Genomic DNA, 15,970 nt, shown 5'->3' on the forward strand with positions numbered 1-15,970 from the left:
TTGAATGTCTCCAGAGAAGGAGACTCCACAACCTCTCTGGGCAGCCTGTTCCAGTGCTCTGTCACTCTTACAGTAAAAAATTTTTTTCTGATATTGACCTTAAACCTCCTATGCTCCAATTTGTATCCATTACTCCTTGTCCTATCACTGGTCATCACTGAAAAAAGCTTAACTCCATCTTCTTGACACTCACCCTTTACGTATTTGTAAACATTGATGAGGTCACCCCTCAGTCTCCTTTTCTCCAAACTAAAGAGACCCAGCTCCCTCAACCTTTCCTCATAAGGGAGATGTTCCACTCCCTTAATCATCTTTGTGGCTCTGTGCTGGACTCTTTCAAGCAGTTCCCTGTCCTTCTTGAACTGAGGGGCCCAGAACTGGACACAATACTCCAGATGCAGCCTCACCAATGCAGAATAGAGGGGGAGGAGAACCTCTCTTGACCTACTAACCACACCCTTTCTAATACACCCCAGGATGCCATTGGCCTTCTTAGCCACAAGGGCACATTGCCTTACACCACACACCGACAGCTTCCACTCAAGCAGGCCGTGGGATGTGGAGGCCGCGGCTGACGGGCAAAGCAGGAAGCTTTCCGTCACACCCAGTGCCAAGTAACTGCCTACCGTTTTACTTTGTTTATTTTCTGATTATTTTTTTCTTCTGAAACGTTTTCAAACACCATCAATTTTGTCAGCAGTACCCAAGGACTGAGGGGTGAGGGGCCGGGGCCGGCTGCTGCCTGGCGGCCCCCCTGCCTCACGCCGCCGCCGCTGCAGCCGCTGAGGGTGCCCTGCCCCGGCGGCTGCCGCCATCCTGCAGCCATGCAGGTGGGCACGGAGATTCGCCCCAGCCCCGGGCTTTCCCAGTGGGGCTGCAGCTGAGACCAAGGGTGATGAGGGAGCTGGGGCGGGAACACCCTGGAAATGGCGCTGGGGTGAGAGTTTGGGTTGTTCAGCCTGGGGGGTTGAACCTAGATGGTATTTAAGGTTCCTTCTAACCCAAACCATTTTGTGATTCTGTGAAATGGGGGAGGCTGCAGCCGGGCAGCAGCTGGGGCCAAGAGAGGTGTTGGGTGCTGTGAGAGTCACGTTGTGCTGCCCGAGGCAACTGCTGCGCTGGCTGTGCAAGAGGAAGGGAGAGGCGGCGAGGGGAGCAGGAGCAAAGGTGGCCTGCAGGGAGGTCTCCTTGGCACGGTGAAGCCTGCCACAGGACTCACAGGGCAGAGCGGGCCGGTGTTGCAGTCCCAGTCCTGTACAGCCTTCCCAGCCCCTGCAGGGGTCCCAAGAAAAGGAGAGCATTTTATGTGGGCTTCCTTGTGTGAATAGACCATGAGTTTTGAACTATTAAGAGTTAACTGTCATTACTGTCCTGTAAGAATAATAACATTCTACACTTTGTTAGCTGGACAATTGTTGGTATTATTTTAAAAAATGAGAATTTGTTTCACATCATTCACCAAATAAAAGAACTGCAAGTGTACCAGAAATGTTACTTACACTGAAGTATTGAGCTTATCCAGCCTGTGGGTTCCCAAACTTGATATATGCATAGCCCTTGGCAGCAGTGAGAAGTGCTGTGAGAAGTATTTTTGCTTGGGATTGTGGCATCCTAGTTAACCAGTACAGCTTTAGTAGTCTAGTTTTGTTCTCCTAATCTATGTTTTGTCACGTTTGCCAGTGGTTGGTATCTTCTGACATTTCAGACACATATTTTTATTTATTTCATCTCTGCATAACACTGCAACCTTGAACAGTTAACACCATCTTTTTAATCACTGATTTAACTTTTTTTTTTTTTTTTTTTTAAATTCTTAAAGGTTTGCTAGCTTGTGATCTTTTCATTGAGACTGGAGTTTGGATTGATCAGAGGCAACCATTTCTGTTACGCTTACTGTGATCTAGGATTCTTGATACTATTATTTTTTTTGCTTTTATATTTTGCAGATGTAACAGAAGGCATTTACAACATATTTTACTTTGATGTTTTGTTAAAACAAAATTATTCCCCTTTAAAAGTACTTAATTTTGTCTGAAAGGTGTATATTTAAATAAAAATAATAGAAGGGGCCACAGTGGAAACTAGTTATATGTCCTCAGTTCAGCTGAATATACATTGCACTACAGCATGTTTAAAGGTGTTGTATGTTTCAAGTGTTGGACACTCAACACTTACTGAGCAGTGGCACAGGTTTCCCAGGGAGGCTGTGGAGTCTACAATCTTGGAGATACTCAGATGATGTCTGGACACATTCCTGGGCATCCTGCTCAATGCTGACCCTGCTTGAGCAGAGGGGTTGGATCAGGTGATCTCCAGAGATGCCTTCCAACTCAGCCATGCTGCAATTGTGTAATTCTGTGATATACAATATGCTGTTCTTAGGCATAACTGTGGCACAATCTTATTCAGCTATTTAATAGGAGTACACCAATCATTTCACTTGTGATATCAGGCAGAGTCAATATGTTTTATGAATTGAGGTTTGAAAAACTTCTGCAGCTTGTATGGAGACATAGTAGTTTTAGCTATACTGGACATTCGTATATAAATATATTTTGTAGGTATTTTACAAAGTATTCTGCTGAGTTCTGCAGAGCTTTGTACTGTAACTAAGAAAAACTGAGACATATAGTTTACACAGAATAAAAATGCTAATAAGATCAAAACCATTTCCTCTGTCTACATTCTACCTGTACTTATTGCTTTTGCATTGTGAAAATGACTAAAATAATTCAAGTGTTGACACTGCATATCTACTGCTCTATTCTCATAGTAACATTATAATTCATATAATTATGTGGAAGCTGTGAACCTAAAACATCCTGCATTGTTGCTAGAGTATAATAACATTGGACATACATAATGTAATCTTTTTTGAAAAAGCCACTTGTGTAGTGGATTTCAGTTAGTAAAATTAATAGCTGCTTTTAGTTCAGCAAATGTCAGTGAGGTATCTTCCTTTTCTACCTTCTAAGTAGTTTTACAGATGAAGACTGACATCTACTGTTTTTACATTCCATTTTCCATGAATTATTTTAATATTATCTCATAAAAATGAGTATGAGTAATGGTAGTTCTTCCTCAAACTAATCTCATTTTCAGAATCAGAAAAACAGTTAATACCTGTTTTTATTTTTTCTGGCTTTGTCTCAAATGATAAACCCTTGTGCAACATGTTTGTTACTCAGGTTTCCTAAATGATACTGAGAAACATAAAACTAAGAAAATGTATTTTAATGTTTTCTTACTGAATAAGGATTAGCATTAAAGCCTTTCTGGCTCTGAAATTATGCTAGAAGACCTTGAGGTAAGGTACTATGCAAAGCATTTTTTAAAGTAATTGAGATAAACGCTTTAGATATTATTCTAAAATTAATTTGAAATGTTATAAATGCTTATTTTTATTATTGCATTTTAATTAGGCAGCAACGTTTGCAAGAATGGGAGTATCATCAGAGGAGGCAAAAGTATGGGGAGCTAAGAGAAATTTGTGGAGAGCAGTATGTACAGGAAGTTACAAATGCTCCAGAGGATGTTTGGGTTATAATTCACCTTTATCGATCAAGGTAATTACTTGATTGTTTAAGATGTTCAATAGACAGAATTGAACTGACAATTAAAAGCAATACCAAAAGACATTAAATAAAATAGACTAATTAAATAGCAACTGTTTGGAGGTAGTGGAATTAAGGAGCATGGGACCTCCTTGACACATTAATTCATTTTTTGAAAGGTCCCCTCCGACGCAAACCATTCTGTGATTCTGACACTAAAACTGCCTTAGCTGTCATTGGCCACCAGAGGGCGATGCTGGAACTCACCGCGGGTCCATCGGCTAAATAAGCTGCTTGAACTTCAGTCCGTTACAAAGACCCCAACTTCTAAAAGGTTAAAGGGCTAGGGAGAAAGGCACAAAACACAACAACAACACCAACACCCCACAAAACAAAAACAAAACTTTTTTTTCTTTAGCTGAGATTTATATGGTGATTGTATTGCAAATAGTAGCTATTAAAGTAATGAACAGATCTATAGTGGTAATATGACTGTACAAACATTTCTCTGATGTTTCTTAGATTTTACAAAAAGAATGGAGAAATAATTAAATGTTAAACTGAAAGCCTGTTCAAATAAACAAACGTAAAAACCTCATTTAAACACTACAGTAAATGGACAAAATGAGCTTCAAAATCTTAGTGGAGAACAAAATTGAGGCACAGTGCTTGAAGCATCTGGTAGCTTTACTGACCCATTTTATACACTGCCTATTTACATCTGCATCGAAATTTTTACTCGGATAGCTCTTTAAATCCCGATGATCTTAGAAGAAATGAAATAAACTTTGTGGAGCAATTCTTAAAAAAAATTAAAGTAGAAGCAGACTAAACTAAATGGTACATTTATTCTTCCAAAGCTTTAATTACTTTATTTATTTTGCAGATCATTTACACTGCAAATATCGTCATGCTTTTTTATTCTTTTCTAGCATCCCAATGTGTTTACTGGTTAATGAATATCTCAGCCTGCTAGCCAGAAAGTTTCCAGAAGTCAAGTTTCTCAAAGCCATTGTAAACAGCTGCATTCAGAACTACCATGACAGATGTTTACCTACAATACTTGTATACAAAACTGATGAAATAAAAGGCAGGTTCATTGGAGTAGCTGAATGTGGGGGAATACATCTTCAAGTGGAAGGTATGAGAAATATTTAAAAATAATTCACTTGATGGAAGATTCGATGTTGCTTGCAATCATGAACTAGATCTAAAAATCGCTGCTTAAAATCACAGAATCACAGACTCTTAGGGGTTGGAAGGGACCTCGAAAGATCATCTAGTCCAACCCCCCTGACAGAGCAGGGTCACCTAGAGCACATCACACAGGAAAGTGTCCAGGCGGGTTTTGAATGTCTCCACAACCTCTCTGGGCAGCCTGTTCCAGTGCTCTGTCACTCTCACAAGAAAAGTTTTTTCTGATGTCTACATGGAACCTCCTATGTTCCAGTTTGCACCCATTGCCCCTTGTCCTATCACTGGACATCACTGAAAAACGCCTGGCTCCATCCTCCACTCACCCTTAACGTATTTGTAAACATTGATGAGGTCGCCCCTCAGCCTCCTCCAAGCTAAAGAGACCCAGCTCCCTCAGCCTTTCCTCATAAGGGTAATGTTCCACTCCCTTAATCATCTTTGTGGCTCTGCGCTGGACTCTTTCAAGCAGTTCCCTGTCCTTGAACTGAGGGGCCCAGAACTGGACACAATATTCCAGATGTGGCCTCACCAAGACAGAATAGAGAGGGAGGAGAACCTCTCTTGACCTACTAACCACACCCTTTCTAATACACCCCAGGATGCCATTGGCCTTGGCTACAAGGGCACATTACTGACTCATGGTCATCCTCCTGTCCACCAGGACCCCCAGGTCCCTTTCTCCTACACTGCTCTCCAGCAGGTCAGCCCCCAACCTGTACTAGTACCTGGGGTTGTTCTTCCCCAGATGCAAGACTCTACACTTGCCCTTGTTGAATTTCATCAAGTTTCTCCCTGCCCAACTCTCCAGCCTGTCTAGGTCAAGGTGGAGATTTTTTAATATTTTTGTAGGAAAAAAAGTCTATAAAAAGCAAAAAATTTGTGTAATTCTGTGGTAAGAATATTGGCTAAGCATGGATATTTTGCGATCCACAGATATTTTATGATATAAAGTTGGGTTGTCAAAAGGATGGCTCCATTTGTCTGTTGTCAAGATGGAGTTTGGTCTTTAATAAAAATTATTTCCCTAAGTGAGAAAGTATTGCAATTATCAGGATAAATTGTTTTTACAGAGCTTGAATGGAAACTCATGGAAGTTGGAGCGATAGAAACTAACTTAGGAGATAACTCAAAAAAGTACACTATAGATATGATGACACTGTCTGTGCAAAACATATCTGCTCATGAAGTCACCAGTACAAAAAGCAGTGATGTGGTGAAACCACATATTATTTGAGCAAATTTTAATGAAGATAATTTTTTCTGACATAAACTAGCTCAGAGTTTTTTTACTCCTTTGGTAAGCCCGAAACATTAAAAATAAATGAAAGAAATAAAAGCTTTTGTTTCACTTGTGTATTTTTGTTTTGATTTGTGGAAGAAAATTGATGTAGTAAATGAAAGTCATACTTACCTTTAGATACATATAGAAGGCTGTCATTGACACTGGGAGTTTGGATTCTTAATTTAATACAAGCTCTGCTTAAATGGAACAGGAAGGGGAGGATATTAACTGGTGGACACTATTCCATACCTTCCTCCTCTTCTTATCCAGCATGGACGTGAGATAACCTTAATTCTCAGTGAAACTACTGTAGTGGAGCTCTGCTCTACTCAGGACTTTCTCAGTTCCCTCCAGTGAAAAAGTGATCCAAAGACGATGTGTATAGTGAGACACAAAAATCATGATTTTGCCCCTATCATGGTTTGACTCAGGATTGGCAATTCAATGAGTGACAATAATGCTCTCAATCCCTGCCCTCTTTGACCCAGCTAAGGAAAGGAGAGAGAGAATAAGGAGAGACACTTTCTAGATCAAAAACCAAACTAGACAGCTTTAATTAAATACTAATGATACAATAAATATGTACAAATATATACAAGTAAGTGCAGGAATGTGCAAAATCCCTATCACTTCCCCCACACCTGTAGCAACAGCCCTGAATCCATTGACAAAGTTTGTTTGACAGATGTTCAATAATTTTCTCCAGTGTCCAGAATAATGCTCCCATTATTTTAAAATACCAACAGTTGGATCAGTTGTTTCTTCCTAACAAAAATTAAGTATATTCTTAGCAAAACAGTTTTCAGTACAACTGTAGACAAGCAAAACTACATGACTGAAGAGACCACACTTTTGATTCTGCAATTTTTTATTAGTAATGAAATAAAATGGTATAGTATTGTTATTTTTCCAGTGGCTCATCATAAAAAATAATCTCAATGTGCTAATGAAGGTTGTTCTATACAGTTGACATGGTTTATATAATCAGGATGCAGAAAGAAAAAACTTGGCACACAGGTACCCAAGAACTAGAAAATTCACATTAACTGTTTTTTTTTTCACCCAGTAGGATACAGCTGCACTATTAGTAGATACCTACAGGCAGATACCACTTCTAGAAACTTTCACTGTGCAGATGCAAAGAGATAACTAGTAGATGCACTTCAGAGATAGTGGCTTATCTGCCACTTGGAAGTAGAAAGCTAACTAGTTTAAATGTAAATAGGTCATTGGTGACTTCAGATACGATTCAACAGTCAGTCACGTCAGGTGAGTATCACTGTTTGTCACTATAAAAGGAGAACTACCACCTGCATCCTCTCCGGTGGTTACTGTGAGGTACAGCACAATACACAACTGTGCAAGTGCTAGTGTTGTCACATCAGTAGTAGTATGTCACTAGGTAAGACAGGAAAGGCCCAAACCTCTCCTTTGGTGACCCTTAATCCATCCAAGTGACCATGCAGTCATGATTATAGCCATCAGAGGAGATGCAGCAGCAAAATCCAATGGGAATCTGTAGGTTAAAAGCAGATGTTTCTGGTTCTTAGTTACACCATTTGTAGGAAAAAGGTCCGTGAATGAATGTTAGTAAATCTTTCTTCACAAGGATTATGTAGATTGTGACAGGCTTTCAAGTCAGTATCTTTGTTAAACCCACTGATTTTAGTATTCTGGAGTGATGTGAAATTCAGTTTCAAAATGAGCTTCCTCAAACAGACCTGCTTTTGAGCATGCCAGTGAGGATCAAAAAGGAACATTCTGAGCAGAAGACTGTTCTATGGCCCTGAAGCATATCATGCACAAGATGGTGATGACAGTTCTGTATGAAACATAGCTATAGTTAATGGAAGTATACTGAAAAATTCTGCATTTCTGGCCCAATCAATTTCCATCATTCAGTAATTCATAAAAGATTTGCTGCTCATAATTTGGCAACATCTGAAAATTATGTTGGGTCTCATTTAACCTTTGTGAGCAAAACACAACTATCATTACACATCAGAGCAAACTCACATTGACAGTAAGAGCCAGAAAAACGGCATTTCTAGGTGGAGAAGAGCTTCATAAAACAACCACACAATTTCTAAGCTTTCTGTCCTGTTCCTTCAGGGGCCTTGAAAATACTTTCAAAATAGAAGCATTAAAAAAATTGCCTTGGTTAGGCCATAGGAAAATGTGTGCAATTTCCAGAGCTATGCTGCCTGTTTTGATATGGTCAGATCTCAAAATGCAAGATGTGCAAGCCAAAAAGAGTAATTTGTTACTGCAACATTGCAGTAGGTAGGTGCTATGCTCCCACACAAGCAAGGTGTGAAAGGAAACAGGACAGTATCTCTACTTTGTTCTTCTGAAATATTACTGATGGTTACTAAATAACTTGGTATGTATAACCTGATGCTATTTTTAGCCTCTTGGTTTCTTGGCCATACTCTTGTTCTGATAATTATGTATTTTCTCCTGGATTTTCCATTTCTGCTATATCCTATTCTCCTTATTGCATTTCATCATAGGATCATTGTCCTTTGCATGACTAATGAAATTACTAGTTTTGTTTCTATCACTTTGTCCTCCACTGAAAACTAGAAATAGAGTATTAAGCATCAATAAGTAACAAAAAATAAGTGGTTTTACTAAGGCTTTTTAGAGTTCTTCCAGTGGAAAAACTGAGCTCATGGTTAGCTCTTTAGTAGCATTACTGCTAAAGAGGATCCTGTCCCTACAATACCTTTGCATAAGACTGGTCTCAAGGTGAATTAAATGTGGAGCTTGACGTACCTGAAACGTAATCCAGAAAGATCCATGAAATTTTGCAGCCAAGTCAAGTTTCTTCCTTCATTCCAGACACACTCATTACGCTTTATAGATAGACAATCACTACACATCTAAGCATAGTCCAGTCCTGCAGTAGACAATAGGGTTGGAACTTGTTACAGTTGTTACATAAAGACTGTGCAGTATCAGTCCGTCATCTCTCTGATTAACTGATACCTGATGCTGTTTGCATTTATTAGCTGGGCAGTTTCACAACTTTGTCAGCAAAGTCAATAATGCAGACACATCTTAAAATTTTTATAAGCTTGAAAAACACACACAAGAATGCCAGCTTTTATCAGAGACAGCCTGCAAACTCCTACTGCAGCTCTGACTTCCTGTGCTGAAATGATACATTTTCTGAAGGAATCTACACCTCTTCACCATGTAGTCTGCCTAACAAAAACACTTCCATCCCATAAATGCCACTTCGGTTTATCAGGTTCATAATTACTCTTTTACCTTGCAGCCACACAAACAACCCCAAACTGTAAGAACTGGCAAATGAGAAGAATGGAATGAGATCGCCACTGTGCAGTCAGGAAGGTGGAAACTGACTTGCTGTGAGCCTTCCATCAGTTTGGAGCTCCAGAACCCCTCAGACCTCCTCGCCAGCCAGCGTTACTACTGTGCAATGCAAACTGTACAGAGCATGCAATATTAGTGCAGTATTTTAAAGTTACAGGATTTTAGCAGGTGTTGAGATGTTAAACTCAGCTGGAGCAACTTCTTAATTTAAAAGCTAGGCACGACTATCTTACAAAACTGGTATTAAAAGCCCTGGACGCAGACAAAAACTCTTGAGATAGCCACGCCTGTTCTCAGCCACTCCGTTAACTAGTTTAAGTAGTTTATGCACAGCGATAGAGGAAACCACGGAGCAGCCCCAAGGACGGGCGGCGGGTATCCCTCAGTAACCCGAGGGGCCCGGCTGCCTCCGGCAGCGCCAGACGCCGCTCGCCGCCCGCAGGCGCTGCCCGGAGCGGGGCTGTCTCGGGGCTTGCGGTTCCGGCAGGGAGGCGTCCCCGCTCAACGGAGCCCTTTGCTCGGGCTCAGGGCCGGGCGCCGCACCAGCCTGGAAGCCGGTTCTCGGCACATCCCGCCCGGCAGCGGCCGAGGCCCCCGGGCCGCCCCGGCCGCAGCTTCCCCGGGCGCCGCTGCCCGAGGCGGAGCGCGGCCGGGCACCCTCCCTGTCCCCCCGCTCGCCACCTCGCAGCCCGGCTACCGCCAGCCCGACGAGCCTTGACGCCCGGAGCCGGAGACGCGGTGCTGCTGGGTCGCCAGGCTCCCCCGGCCCCGCCGCGCCCGGAAGGCCCCGCCGGGCCGCGCGGCCGCCGCCATTTCCTGCGGGCGCGGAGCGGCCGCGGCGCGCGAGGTGACGGGGGGTCAGCCCAGGTCAGAGCGAGGCGGCGCCCACCGCGCCTGCGCCCCGCCCCGCGCCCCGCCCCGCGCCCCGCGCAGAGCCGCGCGCCCCGCCCCGCGCGGCCCGGCCCGGCTGCCTCCCCTGCGCGCGGCCGCGCACGCGCGCAGCGGCGGGCCAGGGCGGCAGGCACCGCCGCTCCGCGGGGCGGCGCGTGCGCAACGGCCGCCGGGCGCGCGCAGGCCCGGGCGCTGCGACTTGCAGTGCGCCCGGGCGCACGCGCGGTGGCGCGAGGCGCCGCGGCTGGCGGGGCGGGCGGCGCAGGCGCGGTGGCGGCGGAGGTTCCCGGCCCGGCTGCTGGGGCGGCGGGAGGCTGCGTGCCGGCGGCGGGCTCGGGGTGCGCGCAGGGCAGCGGCTGTGCCGGGAGACGGCGGGCCGGGAGCGGCCGCCTGGGGCCGGGTAAGCAGCGCGCTGCGGAGCGGGACGGGCGGCCCCGCCGGGCCCGGCTGCGGCGGGAGGAAGGCTGGGGACGCCGGGGAGGGGAGCCGTTGAAGTTTGACAACGCCGCCGGTGCCCTGCCGCCGGGGCAGCGGCTGCGGGCAGGGAGGGCAGCGGCCGCCCTCGGGCAGGGCCCGGACGGGGGCGGCCGGCGCCGGGGCCGGGGGGCGCTCGCGGGGCACCCGCTAGGCCCGGTGACCCACTTTGCTCCTGTCACAACTCCCGGGCACGTTTGGAGCACTGCCCGCCTGGCCCGGCGCCCGCCTGGGCCGCTCCCGCCCCCGCCGCCCGGACTGCGCGCAGGCGGGGCGGGCGCGGGACTCCCCGGCATCCCCCGCCGCCGGGCCCGGCCGTGCCCAGCCGCGTCGGGCGGCCGCCGGCCCCACGGCGGTGGGGCGGGCAGAGCCGTGGCCGCCGCTTCCCCCCGGGGCACGTCTGCCGCCGCTGCCGTTCGCCAGGCTGCTTGTCCGGCTGGTGCCGGAGGGGTCTGCCAGCCCGCGCCACCCCAGGCGTGGGGCAGCCTTTCCGCGGCGGCTCCGCGCGGCGCGGTGAGCGGCAAGGGGGATGTTTACACGGCGGGCAGGTGGGGGCCGCGGCGGGAGGTGCCCGAACGGCGGCTGGGCCGTGACGGGCCCCCGGGCCCTCTCTGCGGCGAGGCTGCTTTTCGGGGCCTCGGGCCGTGCGAGAAGTCGGAGGGTGCCTGGCTCTCCTGTGGCGCCAAGTCTCCCTGCGGCGCTAGGGCTGGAACTGCGGGGCTCAGGATTCAGTTACGGACTTTGTGGGCTTGTTTGTGGGTTTTGGGGTTTGTTTGTTTGGTGGTTTTTTTTTCCTTTTTTATTTTTTTTTTCTTCCTTCCTCCTGATAACTTTATTGCGGTGCTTTCAACGTGTTTGTGCTTTTAAACGCGAGGACTTCTCAGTAGCTCCCGGTTCTTTGCCGATTTACATGCATCCTTAAAATCGATGTGTCAAGATACTCTGTGTCTGTGTGCGGTACGACCAGTGAGGCACTGGAAATCCGTGGTATTTCATTTTTGTGTTTCTGTTAAGGTAGATTCAGATTTTTTGTTGGCTTCACTTTCAAATTCCTGCTGCTTTAGGCCTGGACATAACATAAATTTGGAATGTTAGTGTTTTTTTCATGAGGAGCAGTACTTGTAAACTAATCAAACGTATTTGTAAAGAGATTTTTATAAGGCATTTGTTTTCTGTGCATGGTAAAAGCTGACCTACTAAGAGGCACACAAAGTCAGATACAGTTCTAGCTGGGTTATGAAGTGGCATGTAGAGGTGGAGTGCCTTATCATAGATCCTGATCCTCTGAATCCTTAAAGTAAGTTTAATTTTGATGACATAGTTTGACAAGCAGTGCTTTTAGTGGCAGTGTTGACTTGAACAGGCCTGTCTCTTCCGTGCTCCCAGCTCTCACCTCTTTGCTGCCCCCCTCAGCTGTGCCAGGATTACGGTTCGCGGAACCCTGTCCCATAACTGGGTTGGGGAATTGATCCAGGTTAAAATTAACTACCTTTTTTTTTTTTTTTAAATATGGTTATGTTTAACCTAGATGATTTCTTTGGGTGGCAGGTGTGCCAGAAGGCAAGAGGATTGTTTAAGCAAATACTCTAGTGAAAGAAGTACTTGAGAAGAAGCACACACCTCAACTGTGGTAGTCCTGGGAAAGTTCAATGAGCAGTTGCAGTTGTTTCTCACTGTTCAATTTTACAGAAATAAAATTTATTTTTATCTATGAATATCTGTGGGTTTGGGGCCCGTTATTTGAAGTTAGGCAGCATTTTCTTAACAGGACAAGTAACTGCAATATTTTTGTACACTTATTTTTCATATATGTTCTCTTCAGATACTTTCTCAAAAGTGTTACAGACACTGCTTTCAGATTACAAAACATTACGTTTTTTGGTTAGGGTTTTTTGGTTTAAATGAGTGCTAGTGTTTTTAAGTTTTGAGAATGTTGGTGGTAAGTCAAGACTTGCTTCTTAAGAAACAGTCCTAACAGGAAAAAGAAAAATTAACTCCTGGGTTGATATTTAATAGCTTAAGATGTCATTCAGCCATGTCTTGTTTTTTGTTTCTTCTGCTTCATGTTCTTGCGTATAAAATTCGACACACGTAGGTAAAATAAAACGGTATGAGGAAAGCAGAGGGTGTTGCCTTTATTAATGCTCTGAGTACCCCATAAACTCTCTGTTGTACTAATTTTACTCTTTTTGTACTCAGCAGTTTAAAAACTGAGTGGTAATTACTTTAATTTGCAGTGTTGGTTAATTATCTTGTTAGTATAGAATTTTACCAAAGTCATCATGGATGGATTGATCTTGCTAAGGAAATTGCTGATTTCAAGAGCCCTGAGCTTCCCCCCCCCCTCATTCTAAAGTTGTGTAAAAAGTTGAAGGTATAAATCAGTGACAGAACTATTGACCCCCACCCTCCCCACGTGTTCTTTATGTGAAATGTTTCTTATCAACTTGAAAAGTTGTGAATTACTTCTGAAAAATAGTAGACTTATGTTGCCAATACTTGTGATTCAAAAATACAATTTTCTTCTCTAGGGGATTTCATAATTTGAAAACAGCTCCTTGTTTAGCTGTGCACCCCTTCAGGAGAGATGTGTAATTTGCTGTCTAAAGCCTCACAGCTTCAGCCTGGTTTTGCAAGTTGAAGAATAAGGATAGTTCTCCTCAGAAAATTGAGACCCTAATACAGTTTTTAATACAAAACACACAATATAATTAGGAAGAAGTGGAGTTACAGCTCAGGTGTCTCCCTTTTCTTCACATTGTAATGAGTTAGTTTTTCTTGAGAAAAAGACTTTGAAGTAAATAAAAGTGCATTTTAGTGTTTCAGCCTTTCTAAAGTACTAGTTTCCATATATGCAGGCTAGAAATTGTGAAAGGGCAGATGATAAAGCAGATCTAGAAATGTTTTTGAGGATAGATGGTATTTGTAGATAGTTGCATGGCAAAGATAGGGCAATTGTTCCTGCCAGCCTTACCTTCTCTTTAATTTTTTTGCAAAGCATTTTTAACTTTTCTATGTCAGTTGACCTGGTTCACCCTGTAGAATGCTGTACTGGCACTACTGAAGTGGTGCCACAGGAACAGAACAGAGTTGCTAGGCTGCTGGGAGAGAAGCAGCTTTATCTCTGGAGGGGAAAAAAATATCTCTAAGATTACAGACAGTGGCTAAACCATTCAGTTGTCTCTCTTCTTTATGCTAATACTTCATGGTGTTGGCATTTTGATTTTAGTGGTCTTTCAGAATAAAAAGAATTTTAGGTAAGCCCTGTCAGTCACGTAGCAGTCTGAAATGAAGGATTCCAGTGTCTCAGTGTAACTCTGGCACAAGCAAATTCTGCTAATATCCATTGGGAAGAGACCTCATGCACTTATGTGAGTGGTCCACCTGGGGAAAACAACTTACTGTTGTACTTGGTTATTTTTTTAAATCAGTTAATGAGAGTCTGTAGTAATTTGAAACCTTTTGTCAGATGTTTCCCCATTCAGATGTTGCAGGAGTCAAAAGATGTGAAATGTAAAATCACAGAATAGGAAGGAGACTCATGGTTAATGCAGCTGTGTACTACCCAGAAGGGTTGAATTCTCAACCCCTACTGCTGCCACAAAATGCCTTTGAAATGCAAAGGCCACTATAATTTTGGCATACCTCATGCTTGAGTGTTTAATTTGATAGTCTTAATATTATCTTACCAAACTTTTTTGTTTAATATGAATTCTTAATTATATCTGCCTTCAGAATATACAAGCATATATGTAAAAAGTTTTGGTGCTCTGTGGTTGTCATGTATTTAGAATTATGTGGAAGCACTCAGAGTCTTTCAGCATTTCAGCCTTGCACACTCTGGACTCTTTCCAGCTTTTACATTTTGTCATTAAAATCACCGCACGGCATATTCTGCACTGATGTTCTGAAGAGCATTGCTAAATTACAAAATCATCATTAGTAGTATTAATATTTAATAAAATATAGAGCCTTAAAATTTGATACAGCTATGAGATTCAAGACTGATAAAGACTTGTATTTAGAGAGTGAATCTTATGAGGCATAGTAGATACTATGGGCATTCCTCATCTTAATGATAAAAATGTAGTCAAATTTGGTGTAAGTGTGGCTACTTACATGTGTTGTCCTTAAAACTGTGTTTAATAATCTCAGAGTAAGTGAGAGAGCTTCAGTTTTGAAGCTAATATTTTACCCATAATCGCAGCATGGTACCACAAGATAATTGGCTAGACTATTATGCTTATGTTAAAACCAGAAGAAAACAGTTCCTGAAGTAAGACAGATCCAATTAAAGTGGATTTAAAAAATAAGTATATGTGGCCTTGTTCTTCTATACAGATTTTTTTGTGTGTGTGATCCATTAAAAAGGATATTTGGAGGTATCTCTGGGAAGTCTTTTTATGCATACTGTTTTGGTATATGGTCTGATCCATAAAATAATATAGGGGAGTCAAAACTGTGATTGAGATGGGATGTCTAGCCCCACATAAAATAGTAGCTGTATATTGGCTACATTTTACGGGGTTTTAGGTTTTCACTAGCAGAGTCTTCCAAACACTTTCAAGTTTTGGTCTCATTCAGATCTTCCATAATCTTGTCACAACTGGGCATCTTGGCATCTAAATCCGTTTGCTATTCGTAAATTAGGCAATCTGCAAATTAGGCATTCACTTCTCCAAAGGCATGTTCAAACCACACCTCAGGCACACCTATGGGATTGGACTTCAACCAAAACTCTGTGGTGACTCTGCCTTTTGTTCAGAAGCACAAAGAGGTGAGGAGGAAGAGGTTTTGTTGATGTCTTATTTAAAAAAAAACCCAAAACCCTAAAAATCTACTTTTCATTGTGTACAAGATGATTCAAGTCTAATTGGGCCAAAGAGGGATACTAGGCCAGTTATTGTCTTGAAGAAAAAGGAGGTGAACGTCTGTCTTCTGGCCTTAGTTCCAGAAACTATTTTGTGTTTTCTTCCATTAAAATTCCTTTAGGAACTGGAAACCGGGACTCGCCTCTCTCATTTGGGTGCACTTCTCCCTAGAGAGACATGCGCACTTCTGCTTCAGTTATTTTCAGCAGCTTTAGTTTTTGTTTTGTCTTCCATGTTCTGAATATTGCCACTGAAATGAGAAGTTATGAGTTGATCTGTCTTGGCAGTGCAGTGTGGAGCCTGCTGAGAGATTATGGTTTGAACCCTGTCTAGCAGAGTAGAAATTTGCTCTCAGATTT

At 43.7% G+C, this 15,970-nt stretch overlaps 2 protein-coding genes and 1 long non-coding RNA gene across 6 annotated transcripts in view; 2 read left to right on the plus strand and 1 right to left on the minus strand.

The window, feature by feature from the left end:
• The first annotated feature begins 926 nt into the window (after window positions 1-926).
• On the plus strand, window positions 927-5,985 carry PDCL2 (phosducin like 2). The gene is made up of 4 exons (XM_051618293.1): window positions 927-937; window positions 3,423-3,566; window positions 4,487-4,695; window positions 5,822-5,985. Exons 1-4 carry the CDS (start codon window positions 927-929, stop codon window positions 5,983-5,985), a joined length of 528 nt encoding a protein of 175 aa, XP_051474253.1.
• Window positions 5,986-6,563: 578 nt separating this feature from the next.
• On the minus strand, window positions 6,564-10,041 carry LOC127384779 (uncharacterized). Its single transcript, XR_007889492.1, has 2 exons — window positions 8,812-10,041; window positions 6,564-7,549 (listed from the first exon to the last, which is right to left on the minus strand). It is a non-coding gene; the product is annotated as an uncharacterized LOC127384779 (long non-coding RNA).
• Window positions 10,042-10,554: 513 nt separating this feature from the next.
• CLOCK (clock circadian regulator) overlaps window positions 10,555-15,970 on the plus strand; it is a 63,895-nt gene continuing 58,479 nt past the window's right edge. For 3 of the 4 annotated variants that reach the window (XM_051619930.1, XM_051619934.1, XM_051619931.1), the window contains exon 1: window positions 10,555-10,666. The gene's annotated coding sequence lies outside the window, so the exon portion shown is untranslated. Of the gene's footprint in view, window positions 10,667-11,236; window positions 11,254-15,970 lie in introns of those variants that run through there. The other variant, XM_051619932.1, reaches the window with a different exon arrangement.

Source organism: Apus apus, chromosome 4 (assembly GCF_020740795.1).
Source record: "Apus apus isolate bApuApu2 chromosome 4, bApuApu2.pri.cur, whole genome shotgun sequence".
NCBI classification, from domain to species: domain Eukaryota; kingdom Metazoa; phylum Chordata; class Aves; order Apodiformes; family Apodidae; genus Apus; species Apus apus.